The following is an 18,370-nucleotide window of genomic DNA, read 5'->3' on the forward strand; positions in this document are numbered from 1 at the left end:
CTCTCTCACTGTCACACACTCACACACACACACACACTCTCACTAACTCTCTCACTGTCACACACACACTCACACACACACACACTCTCACTAACTCTCTCACTGTCACACACACACACACACTCACACACACACTCTCACTAACTCTCTCACTGTCACACACACACTCACACACACACACACTCTCACTAACTCTCTCACTGTCACACACACACACACACTCACACACACACTCTCACTAACTCTCTCACTGTCACACACACACACACTCACACACTCTCACTAACTCTCTCACTGTCACACACACACACTCACACACACACTCTCACTAACTCTCTCACTGTCACACACACACACACTCTCACTAACTCTCTCACTGTCACACACTCACACACACACACTCTTACTAAATCTCTCACTGTCACACACTCACACACACACACTCTCGCTAACTCTCTCACTGTCACACACACACACTCTCGCTAACTCTCTCAATGTCACACACACACACTCACACACACTCTCGCTAACTCTCTCAATGTCACACACACACACTCACACACACACTCGCTAACTCTCTCACTGTCACACACACACACTCACACACACACACTCTTGCTAACTCACTGTCACACACACACTCTCGCTAACTCTCTCACTGTCACACACACACACACTCTCGCTAACTCTCTCACTGTCACACACACACACTCACACACACACACACTCTCGCTAACTCTCTCACTGTCACACACACTCACACACACTCTCGCTAACTCTCTCACTGTCACACACACACTCTCACACACACACACACTCTCACTTACTCTCTCACTGTCACACACACACTCTCACACACACACTCTCGCTAACTCTCTCACTGTCACACACACACACACACTCTCACTAACTCTCACTGTCACACACACACACTCACACACACACACTCTCACTAACTCTCTCACTGTCACACACACACACACTCACACACACACACACACTCTCACTAACTCTCTCACTGTCACACACACACTCACACACACACTCTCACTAACTCTCTCACTGTCACACACACACACACACACACACACACTCTCACTAACTCTCTCACTGTCACACACACACACACTCACACACACACTCTCACTAACTCTCTCACTGTCACACACACACACTCACACACACACTCTCACTAACTCTCTCACTGTCACACACACACACACACTCTCACTAACTCTCTCACTGTCACACACTCACACACACACACTCTTACTAAATCTCTCACTGTCACACACTCACACACACACACTCTCGCTAACTCTCTCACTGTCACACACACACACTCTCGCTAACTCTCTCAATGTCACACACACACACTCACACACACACTCGCTAACTCTCTCACTGTCACACACACACTCACACACACACACTCTTGCTAACTCACTGTCACACACACACACTCTCGCTAACTCTCTCACTGTCACACACACACACACTCTCGCTAACTCTCTCACTGTCACACACACACACTCACACACACACACACTCTCGCTAACTCTCTCACTGTCACACACACACTCACACACACTCTCGCTAACTCTCTCACTGTCACACACACACTCACACACACTCTCGCTAACTCTCACTGTCACACACACACACACACACTCTCGCTAACTCTCTCACTGTCACGCACACACACACTCTCGCTAACTCACTGTCACACACACACACACTCTCGCTAACTCTCTCACTGTCACACACACACTCACACACACTCTCGCTAACTCTCTCACTGTCACACACACACTCACACACACTCTCGCTAACTCTCACTGTCACACACACACACACACACTCTCGCTAACTCTCTCACTGTCACACACACTCACACACACACACACTCTCGCTAACTCTCTCACTGTCACACACACTCACACACACACACTCTCGCTAACTCTCTCACTGTCACACACACTCACACACACACACTCTCACTAACTCTCTCACTGTCACACACACACTCACACACACACTCTCGCTAACTCTCTCACTGTCACACACACACACACACTCTCGCTAACTCTCTCACTGTCACACACACACACACTCTCGCTAACTCTCACTGTCACACACACACACACTCTCGCTAACTCTCACTGTCACGCACACACACACACTCTCGCTAACTCTCTCACTGTCACGCACACACACACACTCTCGCTAACTCTCTCACTGTCACGCACACACACTCACACACTCTCGCTAACTCTCTCACTGTCACACACACACACTCTCGCTAACTCTCTCACTGTCACACACACACACACTCTCGCTAACTCTCTCAGTCACACACACACACACACACTCACACACACACTCTCGCTAACTCTCTCACTGTCACACACACACACTCGCACACACACACACTCTCGCTAACTCGTCTCACTGTCACACACACACTCACTCTCGCTAACTCTCTCACTGTCACACACACACACTCTCGCTAACTCTCTCACTGTCACACACACTCACACACACACACTCTCGCTAACTCTCTCACTGTCACACACACACTCACACACACACTCTCGCTAACTCTCTCACTGTCACACACACACACACACTCTCGCTAACTCTCTCACTGTCACACACACTCACACACACACACTCTCGCTAACTCTCTCACTGTCACACACACACTCACACACACACTCTCGCTAACTCTCTCACTGTCACACACACACACACACACTCTCGCTAACTCTCTCACTGTCACACACACTCACACACACACACTCTCGCTAACTCTCTCACTGTCACACACACACTCACACACACACTCTCGCTAACTCTCTCACTGTCACACACACACACACACTCTCGCTAACTCTCTCACTGTCACACACACACACACACTCTCGCTAACTCTCTCACTGTCACACACACACACACTCTCGCTAACTCTCACTGTCACGCACACACACACACTCTCGCTAACTCTCTCACTGTCACGCACACACACACACTCTCGCTAACTCTCACTGTCACGCACACACACACACTCTCGCTAACTCTCTCACTGTCACGCACACACACACACTCTCGCTAACTCTCTCACTGTCACGCACACACACTCACACACTCTCGCTAACTCTCTCACTGTCACACACACACACTCTCGCTAACTCTCTCACTGTCACACACACACACACACACTCTCGCTAACTCTCTCAGTCACACACACTCACACACACACTCTCGCTAACTCTCTCACTGTCACACACACACACTCGCACACACACACACTCTCGCTAACTCGTCTCACTGTCACACACACACTCACTCTCGCTAACTCTCTCACTGTCACACACACACACACTCTCGCTAACTCTCTCACTGTCACACACACTCACTCACACACACACACACTCTCGCTAACTCTCTCACTGTCACACACACACACACTCTCGCTAACTCTCTCACTGTCACACACACACACACACACACTCTCGCTAACTCTCTCACTGTCACACACACTCACTCACACACACACACACTCTCGCTAACTCTCTCACTGTCACACACACTCACTCACACACACACACACTCTCGCTAACTCTCTCACTGTCACACACACTCACTCACACACACACACACTCTCGCTAACTCTCTCACTGTCACACACACTCACACACACACACACTCTCGCTAACTCTCTCACTGTCACACACACTCACACACACACACACTCGCTAACTCTCTCACTGTCACACACACTCACACACACACACTCTCGCTAACTCTCTCACTGTCACACACACTCACACACACACACTCTCGCTAACTCTCTCACTGTCACACACACTCACACACACACACTCTCACTAACTCTCTCACTGTCACACACACACACACACACTCACACACACACTCTCGCTAACTCTCTCACTGTCACACACACACACTCACACACACTCTCGCTAACTCTCTCACTGTCACACACACACACACACACACTCTCACTAACTCTCTCACTGTCACACACACACACTCACACACACACACTCTCACTAACTCACTGTCACACACACACACTCACACACACACGCTCTCACTAACTCTCTCACTGTCACACACACACACACTCTTGCTAACTCTCTCACTGTCACACACACACACTCACACACACACACGCTCGCTAACTCTCTCACACTCACACACACTCGCTAACTCTCACACACAATTACCACACACGCTCACTAACTTGCACACGCACTCGCCACCACTCAAACACACAATCTGCACACACACTCGCTAACTCTCACAGTCGCCACACGCACTCACTAACACACACTCGCCACCACTCACACACACAATCTGCACACGCACTCGCTAACTCTCACACACACACAATCTCCCACGCTCTCACACAATCCCTAACTCTCTCTCACACACACACGCACTCACTAACTCTGCCACATAATCTCCCATACACACACTCGCTAAATCCTGCTCGCAGAGAAAGATGAAGCCCTCTCGTGTCAGTGACAGCGGGCTCCAGCTGTAGGCTCAAGACGAGGGCCGGCTTCCCCACTGTCCCCTCCCCCCTCCCTCAATCGCTACACCGGCCTGGCTGGACCCCATACCTCAGCGACAGGGTCAGTAAGAGCTCCGAGAGCCCCGAACACCACTTGAAGCCTGCGGTAAAGAGCTCCGTCACAAAGCACAGGTCGTGGCCCAGTGCGTTTGGGCCACGAGCGAGTTTAGATGGGCGTAATTTCCGCATGGCACTTCTGTGACGTCAGGGAATATCCCCACCCAGGCATGAATACATCTGTAATAATGCTGAACAATCCAGTACTCTCAGGGTGGACAGCTCTTCTAATTGACATCTGCCTGTATTATTCAATCTTTAGTTTTTTTTTTTTAATTCCTTTGTCCTGCTGCCTGTGGGTTGTCAAGTTGTGGCAGGTGTTGCCTTTTCATTTTCACTCAATTATCATTTTTTTTTTTACCATTTTCAGTCATCGTAGATCGGTTTTTGGGCTGGCCAAGCAGCTTGACAGGGGGCCTGTGGGATAGATCCCTAACTGCGCTGTAGCAGTGCGTTCAGAAAGGGGGGTACAAAAGTGAGACCGAAGTATCACCTGCCCTCCCGATCTCGTTAACCCCAGAGTCAGCTTGCTGGTATGAAAAACAGCCTCGGGTTGGTTTTCGCAGGGACCCGACCCCCTGTCTCTTTAGAATTTCTCTGTAACGCATCGACGGAGCAAACCGAGAGGACGTTACCTTCTGGTAAAGATATTGGTGCTCAGAATTGGTGCAGAGAAGAGCAACCAGGTATTTACCAACCATTCAGTTACCCCCTGCGCTGCAATCTCTCCCGTTCGGCTCAAATCCAGCTCGAATCGCCCCTCTCTTAGTTTCACTTTAGAATCCTGCCCGCCACCTGGCTGACAGTCAGAGCCCGGCTCAACCTGTGCCAACTGAGCTCTCCTCGTCTCGGATGGCTTTACAACTCCACCTACAGGTGCCCCACTCGCTCCGGGCTCCCGCCGATCCCTTTAGCCCAGAAGCTGCGGGTTCGAGTCCAGGCTGTCGTCACGGAGGTGACCCACCTAGCTGGGTTTCGGGAGGCGGTGACCCACTTCTGGTCAAGCCCAGCCAGGAAAACCTGAGCGTCACGGGCAGGTCTGACGGCAGCGTCGGCTGGGTAACCGGTGAGCCGGCAGTGACATCAGCGCGGCTCCTCCAATCGGGGCTCACTCTCCTGCAAGGCGCTGGGGAGCTTGCGGCCGGTCACATGACCAGCGGCGTTGGCAGGTGGGCGTGTCGGAGAAACGGATCGCGCCCACGCAGTTCAGAGACTCCGGTCACCAAGCCCACACGCTCACCAGCTGGCCCTTCACAAGTGGGAGGCTGCCGGATAATTTCCCCCGTTTTCAAAAGGAAGAAAACGGCACGACGGCTGCAAATTCCAAACCCACTCTCCTCTTTCTTTTTGTCCCGTGCCGGTCGTAGGCACAGAGGGACCCACTGTTAGGGGAATCTTTTAGAATTCGCTATTCTGATTGGATCAGGGCCTCCTTTGTCTCCTGAACTATCACGGAAGCTTAATTATATCTTTTTGTGATGTTTCGAGCCCTCTGCTCGAAGGACTTCAAGTCGGCCGAGAATCTCGGACTGTTCAGCCACAGAAAAAAAAAACAGTCAGGTTTTCTTGAAGCTGAGGCGGCAATTTCTAAAGGTAGATACTGAAAATGCTGTAGCCCCCTTTTCCTGTGATTTTCCATTCTGTTTTGCTTTGCTTTACTCCACCAATACGAGAATATTACCCTGCCCTGTCAAAACGAGAGCGCTTCAACCCATCCAAAGTAGGCATGTTCCACAAACCTTAGTAAAAAAAAAGATCAGACGTTTTCATTGCTTCAGTGAGAAAACGAAGGCTAATTTAAGTGGCTTTACAAAAGGCCTAACTGTTGTCGCAAGTGTCTCTCGGGCATTGCTGAAGGCAACAGCAGACCTGGCTAATGGGTCAACTCACACTGCCCCAGTGATTTAAAACCACTGAATATGAATGCTGAATAGCAGTTCCTGAACCGCTACTGGGGTCTCCTATCTCCCCAGAGACCTGTGATATTTTTGGAATTAGTGCCACAAAGTGTTTTTGCTTTTCCTCCCCATGCAAATGGACCGGACTGACACTAGGACCCTTTCTCTTTTATAAGGCAGTATGGGATATTACATAATACAGACGCGTCGACACATTTGCTTCAGTAGAACGGTGAATTCATAGTCTAGTGTAGTGTAGCTCAGTTGAGGCCTGCCGAAACTTTAGGAAACAACTGCAGAACTTCCAGCGCACTTACACAAACGTGACGATCACTGGGCTCGTCACTGGAGGCCAACAAAAACAATAATTTGACTCGCCATCAGTGGTATTCACTGATACTCTTAATTAATTTACGACCACACCTGTAAGCACTTTAAGGAAGCGCTGAGGGGAAAAAAAAAAACGAGCCTGCTTTCTCAGCAGCTTCTAAAAGAGAAACTGAAGTTAAAAAAGACTGGTCTACAAGCTGTTCTGCTAAAGCTACAGAAGAGACCTATGAGGAAGAAGGCTTTAATTAAAGGCTTGATATAGTTGAACATTAACATAGTTAATACAGATGAATACCGGAACGTCCTGTCACAAACAGCAGTTCACCGTTACAGAAGAAACAACATTAAAACGATTGTTTTACCTGCCGTATCAATCAGTCACTAGGAAACTATTCTACTGTTTTTAAACGAGAAAACTACAACTGAAGTCTGGGAAATGTAGTTTTTTTTTTTAAAGAGTTGGCTGAACTGCAGTGCACATGCACAGACCTGAAAAAAAAAAGCAGAAGACTGGTATTGTATACACAAGGCTTAAACGATTTCTTTAAAAAAAAAAACCCTTTCTTTTAGGGGGATTCAGACAAAAGCCCTTCTTCGGTAGTTGGAAGAGAGCCCTTTGTCCAAAACCCACTCTGAAACGATTTTTTTAATGACTTGCTAACAGTCGCTTTTGAACCAACAGCCACAGCTGTTAGTGCTGCAGACAAAGTACATTCATATTTCCTGTGCTATTGATTAGAAAGTGTCCAAAAAAAAAACACAGTGGATTGATTCCCGCAATTCCATTGGTGCTGTAGATAAAAGATGGTATACTCTTCTCTTAATGGCAATGTCCCGAGAGAGTAGCGATAATTGTGCAATAATTCCAGTCTTAACCAAGAGCAGACACCTGCTTTGCTAGTGTTTCTTTGGGGGTTGGGTAATTAAGATGTTGGCTGACAAGAAACGAGGCAGTCATCTATGCCTGTTTCATATCATCATTAATACTTTCTTATAAGGCATAGTAGTCTTTGCAAGTCTGACAGGAATTTTAAATCGGTTCTCTGCCGTCACAGAGGTTGGGATTGTGCCTGGCTCTGAAGACAGTTTGTGAGCTCAGCATGAGAATAAAACGTGGCATAGACTTGTCCTGTCTATCTTCTAACCCCTGTATCGAATTCAGGGAGCAGGAGTCTATCCTGGCAAGCAGCTGCACAAGGCAGGCTTCACCCTGGATGGGACACCTGTCTACTGTCTACACCAGGGCCAAATTTCCCAGAAGCCAAATAACCTACCCGCATGTCTTTGGACCGTGGGACCAATATGAAGATGAAGAGAACATGCAAACTCCACACAGACAGCACCCCAGGTGCAGAATTGAACCCAGAGCCCCAGAGGTGCAATGAACCAATACTAACCATTGCGCCACTGTGCTGCTATTGTATCAGTGTGTATTAATACAATTAATGAAGTCCAGTACTGATTGCAATACTCTGCAACTCACAACTGGCAGCCCCACTGGAGACTCAGCAGGTGGGAGCCTGGTCAGTACCTGGAGGGGAGACTCCTGGGAAAGCTGAGGCTGCTGCTGGAAGAGGTGTTAGTGGGGCCAGCTGGGGGCGCTCACCCTGTGGTCTGTGTGGGTCCTAATGCCCTAGTATAGTGACTGTAAACAGGTGCCGTCCTTCGGATGAGACGTAAAACCGAGGTCCTGACTCTCTGTGGTCATTAAAAATCCCAGGGCGTTTCTCGAAAAGAGTAGGGGTGTTACCCCAGTGTCCTGGCCAAATTTCCCCCTGGCCTTTACCCATCATGGCCTCCTAATAACCCCCCTCTCTGAACTGGCTCCATCACTCTGCTCTCCTCCCCACTGAGAGCTGGGGTGTGGGGAGCGGACTGGCGCCTCATCCAGGTGGGGGTACACACTGCTGGGGGTGGAGGGGATCCCCATGACCTGTAAAGCGCTTTGAGTGGAGGGTCCAGAAAAGCGCTATATAAGTGTAAGCAATTATTATTATTATTATTATTATTATTATTACTCTGACCAGCTCCACATTGCTTACATGCATATCTAGAAAGAGTGGATCTTACACTGATTTTTCTTCCTACACATCCCAAAAAAAAATTCCATTTTGAGTCCTGTTTGCTCCACAATCGAGGCTGTTGTAGACAAAGTCGGGTGTTGGGTGACACATAAGCAGGAAAATAAATCATACAGCGCAACCTGATTTGCTTCCTTTAATTCAGAAGTTATATTAGTGCTTCTTAGAAAACATGTTGTCATCAAAAGAAACCGCAACGATCTCGTTTCTCGGAGAGTTAGTAGAAAAGATAAGCAGATCTCCACTTCATTCCAGCGCTAGAGAGACGTACCCGTCCTAATTTGTTTCTAAAGATCCCCGGAAAAGAAAAACATTGGTTCCAAAGAGTCCCACTGCTTGAAAGGGGCGTAGAAAAGTGTTCTGGGTGAGCATGACGTCCAGCGAATCCTGCATCTGGTAATGCTACAAATCGCCCCAGCCGAAAACTGCAGCTCCAGTGCGTTCATCGCCCCCCCGATAACCTCGCCAATTCCATTCCAGGAACAGAAGAAAAAAACCCAAAAGGCAAAGATTCCGCCTTGTCCAGCTCTCTCCTTTCGGAGTGGAGGGGACACGGTCTAGGGTCAAAGGTCAGCCCCTCCCACCGGGAGGGTTTCAAAGCCGGGGATTGGTGGAGGGGGTGGGGGCGGGGCTTTAAAAGCTCTCCCAGCTCACCCCCGCAGGGGGGACGTCGGTCTCGCTACACCCGGAAGGGGAATCGGAGCTCTCGCCTACTCTACGGTCACGCTCGGTCGTCTAGGGGACGGTACGAGCCTCGCGGGTTGGGGGGTGGGGGGGGGGGCGTCCTCTCAGGTGAAGATCTCCTGCCGGCCGCTGGGCAGGCAGCCGCCGGTCACCCCCCCCAGCCGGTGCTTGTCCATGATCTGCAGGACGTCCTCTAGGATGGAGGGCCCCAGGTCCAGGTGGAGGGAGAGCAGGGAGCCGGCGTGGGACAGGGGGGGCTCTTCGGAGGGGGAGAGCGGCTCGGGGACGGGAGGAGAGGGTGGGGGGGCCGGCCTCTCGTCCAGGTGCAGGCGGGGGGGCTTGGGTGGGGGCTGGGCGGCGGGTAGCGTCAGGGCCTGGACGCCGCCGATGACGGGCAGCGAGATGGCGTTCTTCAGGAGGGGCGAGCTCTCGGACGAGGAGGAGGAGGAGGAGGGGGAGGCGGGGTGCCCCCCGCAGACGCTGGCGGTGCGGGCGAACTCGAAGGCGCCCTCGCCGGGACGCTGCCGGCCGGGCAGCAGGTGGAACTTGCCCTGCAGGAAGGACAGGTCCCCGAAGAGGTCGCCCTCCCCGCCGCCGCTGCCGATGTGGATGGTGTGCCGGAAGTCGCCCAGGGGGGGGCTGATCATGTCCGAGGACAGCAGGTCCCGGAGCTTCTCCTTCTTCCCCTTGCGGCTGCCCCTTTTCAGGTAGATGGGCGCCTTGGCCGACATTTCCCTGGGATCGGCCCGGCGGGGGGGGGGTGGTGGGATCTGGGATCTGCTCCCGGCTAGCGGATCCGGAGCACGACTCGACGGGGAAGGGTCACCCGAGGCCCGGCCCGTCCACCCGTCATCCCCCGGGAACAGGGGACGCCGAGGGGTCCGGGGTCCCGAGGAAGTTGGGGGGAATAAAACCGCAGAACGGGAACGGGCCCGGCCTTCCGGTCCCCCCTTAGAACAAGGGGCGAGGGGGAATCGGATCGCCGCGGTACCGGGCCGCTGGTGGCGTCGGGGCGAGGAGGCGGGAACTTGCGCGATCCGGGCTTGCAGTTTCCGGCGGCGCTGGGGCGCGGGCCGGCGTCGACCCACGAGCGGCGAACTGGTGCGTCCCGGCGGACCTGCAAAAGAAAAATACCACCCTCGTTACGGGCCTTAATTGGGAGCGTCATCTCTTCTTGTTTCGAATTGCTTTCTCCTCTTTCCTCCAGGCGCTGCCAATTAATTAATTAAGACCACGAGGCGGGAGCGTTTTATAAGGGGAAGACGAGAGATCGGAGATGGGGGAACGGAGAGAGTGGAGCGGTGTGTGGTTTTTTGGGGATGGGAGGGGAGGAAAAGACGTGTTGTGCGTTTCTTTCTGTCTTCGTTTCGGTTTGGTTAGTGTAGAGAGGTGCAGACTTTGTTTTTTGGGGGGGGGTACGGCTTTATCGTTTAGACCACCTTTTTCCCCCCCGGTTCCAGTCTATCAAGTTTGCTTAGTTTTCTTTTACAGTCAGTTAGCTTTAATTGGGGGTCTTTTTGGGGGGAGGTTTTCCTCTCCCGATTTCAATCCGAACTTCTGGTTCCCTGGATTTTGCGACGATCATCGAAATCGATTCGTTTTCCCCCGGGGAATCCGATCGCTCGGGCGTTCCGTTTTTTTTTTTTAAGCTTTTGGTGAAGCCCCGGACCGATTTCTAAGGTCGGAACGCACCTGTGACGAAATCCGATTTCAGATGGAAGAGTGGAGAAGAGTGGTGGCACATCTGATCTGGTGCCTGGGAGAGTATTTAAAATAGATTCCTTAATGTACGGATGGAAGACAGGTACCAGTGAGAGGACATCTGGACAGCTACACTGTCTTGAGTCGGAGGATCTCGACCTGCTGTTTCCTTATTCGAGAGAACACATTTGTGTTCTCTTGAATTGATTACTGTAATGTTCTACTTGCTGGGGTATCTAAATCTACACTGAACAAACTGCAGTATGTCCAAAATTCACCAGCCAGAATCCTGACCAGGTCTAGTGCAAGCGTTCACATTACTCCTGTCCTGGAGTCCTTGCACTGGCTTCCGGTCAAATTCCGCGTGGACTTTAAAATCCTCATGCTCACCTATAAGGCTCTGCATGGCTTGGCACCTCAGTACCTGTCTGAGCTATTATCGCCCTACTCCCCACCTCGCAACCTTCGCTCTTCGAATTCTGCTCTCCTTACTGTCCCTCGAATCCCGTTTACATTGTAGGGGTGACAGGGCCTTCTCCTGTTATGCCCCCAAGCTCTGGAACTCTCTGCCCAAGGATATCATTGAGTCCCTTCTCTAAACTCCTTCAAATCCAGACTCCAAACCCTCTTCTTCAGAAGAGCCTTTACTGAACTGGTTCCACTCTTCACCCCTCTGCTCTTCTGAGTACCACCATCCACGGTCTCCTCTGTGTATTGTCATTGTGTTTTATCTGGTGTATTCTTCTTATTTATTGTTGTTGTCATCCTGTAAAGCGCTGTGAGGAGCCACCTTTAAAGGCGCTATATAAAATAAAGTTTATTATTATTGATTATTTAGCTGTAGCCACATGGATGGGATGCTTAATGTTTCCTGTTCCACGTCTGACTTTGGCTCCTGTATTACAGCGTTGATTAGGGAACGATCGTCTGTAGAGTCACGCGTCTCAAACTGGCGCTCAAACCCGCCCCCCCTGGGTTAAAACCAAATGCCCACCCCTTCGGATTGTTGTGGCAAAGGCCCTGGGTTCAATTCCTGAGGTACCGTCTGGGGGGAGTTTGCATGTTCTCCCCAAGCTTGCATGAGTTTCTTCAATTAGCCCTGGCGGGAGTGTTGGGTGTGTGTGTGTGTCCCGTGATGGACTGGCGTCCTACCCAGGGTGTACCCTGCCTTGCGCCCATTGCTTGCTGGGAGAGGCATCTGGCTCCCCGGCGACCCTGGACTGGATCAAGCCGTTCGAAAATAATAATAATAATAAACTCTCTTTATCGAGCACCTTTCGTCCAGGCAGCGGCTCAAAGTGCTTTACAAACCACGCGGAAAAATCACGTCTTAAAATGAAGAGATACAGGGAGAACACAGGTAATGCAGTAAGGCGACATAAATGTCCATTTATGCTTGAAAAAGAAAGAAACAGAAATGAGGAAAGTCGTAATGAACCGAGAACAATAAAAGATCAATGAGAAAGAGAAAGAGCAAAGAACCATTTTAACTCAAAGCTCAATTGAAAAGCTATGTTGGCAAGATCAGTTGGATGGGCACTCCTTTCAGGACTTTGGATACTTGGATCGATCCCTGCTGGTAATCTTGGCGGGCTGGCTTTTATGTCCCGAAAACTGAAAGGGCAAACCAGGACACGGTGGGGGGGGTTTGGAAAAGGAGATCTACCACACCCTGCCCCGAAGGCGAGATGCTGACTGTCTGCCTGTGGTCTAACTGTCGGCGGGCACCTGTTATATCCCACCTGGAACTTGTAACACGCTAGGAGCCTGGACCAGCACACGAGGCACTCGATCACAGGCGGGCATGCAAATCAGGCCAGACAGGGGTGCCAGGCTGCCCAGCTCCATCCTGTTGATTCAAATGCCTCCTATTGTTAGTTCTGAATATGCTTAATGCGTCCATTCACATCCCTCTGGTCCTGTTCTGGCCCTGTAGCTCACAGTATGGGGCCAGATCTTCAGCACAGTGAGAAGGCCCTATAGCTCACAGTATGGGGCCAGATCTTCAGCACAGTTAGAAGGCCCTATAGCTCACAGTATAAGGTCAGATCTTCAGCACAGTGAGAAGGCCCTATAGCTCACAGTATAAGGTCAGATCTTCAGCACAGTGAGAAGGCCCTATAGCTCACAGTATAAGGTCAGATCTTCAGCACAGTGAGAAGGCCCTATAGCTCACAGTATAAGGTCAGATCATCAACACAGTGAGAAGGCCCTATAGCTCACAGTTTAAGGCCAGATCTTCAGCACAGTGAGAAGGCCCTATAGCTCACAGTATGAGGCCAGATCTTCAGCACAGTGAGAAGGCCCTATAGCTCACAGTATGGGGTCAGGTCTTCAGCACAGTGAGAAGGCCCTATAGCTCACAGTATAAGGTCAGATCATCAGCACAGTGAGAAGGCCCTATAGCTCACAGTATAAGGTCAGATCATCAGCACAGTGAGAAGGCCCTATAGCTCACAGTATGGGGCCAGATCTTCAGCACAGTGAGAAGGCCCTATAGCTCACAGTATAAGGTCAGATCATCAGCACAGTGAGAAGGCCCTATAGCTCAACAGTATAAGGTCAGATCTTCAGCACAGTGAGAAGGCCCTATAGCTCACAGTATAAGGTCAGATCTTCAGCACAGTGAGAAGGCCCTATAGCTCAACAGTATGGGGCCAGCTCTTCAGCACAGTGAGAAGGCCCTATAGCTCACAGTATAAGGTCAGATCTTCAGCACAGTGAGAAGGCCCTATAGCTCAACAGTATGGGGCCAGATCTTCAGCACAGTGAGAAGGCCCTATAGCTCACAGTATGGGGGCAGCTCTTCAGCACAGTGAGAAGGCCCTATAGCTCACAGTATAAGGTCAGATCTTCAGCACAGTGAGAAGGCCCTATAGCTCACAGTATAAGGCCAGATCATCAGCACAGTGAGAAGGCCCTATAGCTCACAGTATGAGGCCAGATCTTCAGCACAGTGAGAAGGCCCTATAGCTCACAGTATGGGGCCAGATCTTCAGCACAGTGAGAAGGCCCTATAGCTCACAGTATAAGGTCAGATCTTCAGCACAGTGAGAAGGCCCTATAGCTCACAGTATAAGGTCAGATCATCAGCACAGTGAGAAGGCCCTATAGCTCACAGTATGAGGTCAGATCTTCAGCACAGTGAGAAGGCCCTATAGCTCAACAGTATGGGGCCAGCTCTTCAGCACAGTGAGAAGGCCCTATAGCTCACAGTATGAGGCCAGCTCTTCAGCACAGTCTCACCCTCATTACTCTGCAGTGAAGTCTCGGCTCCACGCCCCCGCTACTCTGACTGTACAGCGAGAGGGCTGGATTAATGACTCTCAGTGATTGCGAGAGGATAGCGCCCTGCTCGCCTTGTGGTTTTCTCGCTCGCATTTCAGTTAATGACACCCTCCCTTCGAACGTCTGAAGATCAGGCGCCGAGTCCTCAGTAAGCCCCTTGGGCAACGCCACGTGACCTGCGTTCAATTCACGGCGTGACATCACCCTCCCTGGTGCATGATCCGCTGCAAGACTTTGGGCTTGTGGATCACATGCAAGAACTTCCTCTTTGTGGCTGTGGCTGGCCCTGAGCTATGCAGAGACCTTGCGGCTTGAACGCCTGTGTCTCCCCCCCAAAAAAACAATAACAAGAAGGAATGGTTCTGTCTTGAAGTACAGTACTGGTCGAAGAATTGGTGGTGCAATTAAGACTGGAAAAGAGGTGTTAGTGGGCCAGCAGGGGGGGCTCACCCTGCGGTCTGTGTGGGTCCTGATGCCCCAGTATAGTGACGGGGGACACTAGACTGTAAACAGGCGCCGTCCTTCGGGTGAGACGTCAAACCGAGGTCCTGACTCTCTGTGGTCATTAAAAATCCCAGGGCGTTTCTCGAGAAGAGTAGGGGTGTTACCCCAGTGTCCTGGCCAAATTTCCCCCCTGGCCTTTACCCATCATGGCCTCCTAATAACCCCCCCTCTCTGAACTGGCTCCATCACTCTGCTCTCCTCCCCACTGAGAGCTGGGGTGTGGGGGGAGCGGATTGGCGCCTCATCCAGGTTGGGGTACACACTGCTGGGGGTGGAGGGGATCCCCATGACCTGTAAAGAGCTTTGAGTGGAGGGTCCAGAAAAGCGCTATAGAAAGTGAAGGATTTTATATTATTACTGATGATCACCGAAGCCTTAATTGATCCTATGAAGCAACCTCTTTGAATATTTGCTTTCTTTGTTTGGTTCTAATGTGTGTAAGAGCAGGGAATAAGCCGTCCGCATCCATCTGGTTATTGTGAAGCCGGTGAAGAGCTTCAATCACGATCTGTGGCTCAGGATCTGCGCCTGTGGCTAGGAGGTTGCCGGTTCAAATCCAGCGGCCGGCAGAGGAATCCTACTCCGTTGGGGCCCCTGAGCAAGACCCTTCACCCCAGCTGCTCCAGGGGCGCCGTATAAATGGCCGACCCTGCGCTCTGACCCCCCAGCTTCTCTCTCCCTGTCTGTGTGTCTCCTGGAGAGCCAGCTGGGGTCTGTGAAAAGACACATCCCTAATGCAAGACATTGTATAGGGCCGATAAAGTGATCTGATCTTAACTAGACACAGCAGTTAGAAAACAGATTAAGGATGCAGGATTGCTTTGGACTTTATTTGCCCTATAACTGTCTGGTCTCGGGTCATGTGAGCGATCTCGGGCTCTCATGACCCTGGCTGTGACACACCGCAGAAATGCAGCCGGGAGGTCAGGCCGTTAAGTCAGACCTTGTGGTTTGAGCCTTCCTCCTTTTTTACTCCACTCCAACTTGTGAACACAAGGTTTTGTTTTGTTTTGTTTTTTACACTAGAGCTTTCCCAGACTGGCGATACTCCCAGACCTGCAAAATCTCACCCGACAGCCGTGATCCAGACCAAAGCAGGTGCCCCGTGGTAACGGGGAGGTGTTTCCGGGGGGAAGGAATTTGATGCGGCGCGATACTCTGAAGCCCGGAGGGGAAGTGTTAGGCATTGATGTGGCCCATCGTGCCAGGGGTGGTCTTCAGCTCCTCCTGATTTGGCTGTAGTTGCTGAGAGTGGATCTCACTAGTGAGAGTGAGTGAGATACTAGTGAGCTTGAGAGAATGCTGCACTAGTGTCTGGTATCTGTGAAAAAAGCCAGTTGTGAGGGTGGTGCTTGTTTGAGAGAGTGAGAGTGTGGTATTAGTAAGTGAGAGTGAGTGAACGCAGCACTAGTGATTGGGTGGCACTAGTGAGAAAATGCTGCACGAGTGTCTGGTATTTGTGAAAAAAGCACGTTGTGGCACGAGTGAGAGAGTGTGTGGTATTAGTGAGGGAGTGAGAGAGAGTGGGTTCATTGGGAGGGAGTGTAAGTGTGTGATATTAGTGAGGCAGCAAGAGAGTGAATATCCCACGATGGATGAGGGTGGGAGATATTTAAGCCCTATCACTCTTACAAAAAGCAGGTGCCCTGTGGTAACAGGGAGGCGTTTCCGGGGGGAAGGAATTTGATGCGGCACGATACTCTGAAGCCCGGAGGGGAAGTGTTAGGCATTGATGTGGCCCATCGTGCCAGGGGTGGTCTTCAGCTCCTCCTGATTTGGCTGTAGTTGCTAGAATAGTGTTTTTCTTTGTCATATTTGCCAGGAGGTCCAGTCCATACCTCTTTTTAGGACTGGGGTCGCAGCAGGAAACAGGCATTCACTTCGAATGATTTAGGCTGGGCTTTTTGGCAGGAAAGAGTTGATCTATTTCGGGATTCAGTTGTGACACCCGAAGAGTCAACACCCCAGCGCCTGGAAGAGAGCCGGTGGATCTCCCCCCCTCTGCCCACCACAGCACTGAGGGCGTTAGATCCGGAACAGAAATAACCTCCGAGAATCCCAGAAGAACAATCACAATCACAAGACCAAGAAAAGCTCACCGTCACCCCCCCCAGTACTGATGGGGTTGGTGAGGGAGAGAATGAAAGTCAGAGACCTTGGAACGAGTGAGAGAGAGTGAGATACTACAGAGGGAGTGAGAGAGTGGCACTAGTGAGTGAGATAGAGTGTGGTACTACTGGAGATACTACTGAGAGAGCGTGGTATTTGTGAAAAAAGCAAGTTGTGGCAATAGTGAAAGTGGCACTGAGTGAGGGAGTGAGAGAGTGTGACACTAGTGAGAGAATGCAGCACTAGTGAGTAGGAGAATGTGGCACTAGTGATAGGGTGGCACTAGTGAGAGGTTGAGAATGCAGCACTGAGTGAGGGAGTGAGAGAGTGTGACACTAGTGAGAGAATGCAGCACTAGTGAGTAGGAGAATGTGGCACTAGTGATAGGGTGGCACTAGTGAGAGGTTGAGAATGCAGCACTGAGTGAGGGAGTGAGAGAGTGTGACACTAGTGAGAGAATGCAGCACTAGTTAAGTAGGAGAATGTAGCACTAGTGATAGGGTGGCACTAGTGAGAGGTTGAGAATGCAGCACTGAGTGAGAGAGTGTGACACTAGTGAGAGAATGCAGCACTAGTTAGTAGGAGAATGTAGCACTAGTGATAGGGTGGCACTATTGAGAGGTTGAGAATGCAGCACTGAGAGAGGGAGTGAGCGAGTGTGACACTAGTGAGAGAACGCAGCACTAGTGAGAGTGAGTGAGATACTAGTGAGCTTGAGAGAATGCAGCACTAGCAAGAGTGAGATACTAGTGAGAGAATACTGCACTAGTGTCTGGTAAATGTGAAAAAAAGCAAGTTGTGAGGGTGGTGCTCGTTTGAGAGAGTGAGAGTGTGGTATTAGTAAGGGAGTGAGAGAGAGTGGGATCATTGGGGGGGGAGTGTAAGTGTGTGATATTAGTGAGGCAGCACGAGAGTGAATATCCCACGATGGATGAGGGTGGGAGATATTTAAGCCCCATCACTCTCACAAAAAGCTGCCCTTTGATATACACATGAATACCAGTGCTCCTGGACTGAGCCAAAAATTAGGCATGAACCTTTTAATCGTGAAACAATATCGAAGGTTCTCCCGTTGGCAGAGAATGTGTGTGTGTTGGTGGGGGGAAATGCATGCA

At 50.8% G+C, this 18,370-nt stretch overlaps 1 protein-coding gene across 4 annotated transcripts in view; it reads right to left on the reverse strand.

Moving 5' to 3' along the window:
* Nucleotides 1-7,115: 7,115 nt before the first annotated feature.
* Nucleotides 7,116-18,370, reverse strand: part of cdc42ep2 (CDC42 effector protein (Rho GTPase binding) 2) — a 30,114-nt gene continuing 18,859 nt past the window's right edge. For all 4 annotated transcript variants that reach the window (XM_088608896.1, XM_088608897.1, XM_088608895.1 and 1 more), the window contains exon 2: nucleotides 7,116-10,770. In XM_088608896.1, the coding sequence (XP_088465022.1) occupies nucleotides 9,758-10,384 (627 nt within the window). In that variant the 5' untranslated portion in view covers nucleotides 10,385-10,770 and the 3' untranslated portion in view covers nucleotides 7,116-9,757. The remainder of the gene's footprint in view (nucleotides 10,771-18,370) is intronic.

The sequence above is a fragment of the Lepisosteus platostomus genome, chromosome 16, assembly GCF_059453375.1.
Source record: "Lepisosteus platostomus isolate fLepPlt1 chromosome 16, fLepPlt1.hap1, whole genome shotgun sequence".
Classification (NCBI taxonomy): domain Eukaryota; kingdom Metazoa; phylum Chordata; class Actinopteri; order Semionotiformes; family Lepisosteidae; genus Lepisosteus; species Lepisosteus platostomus.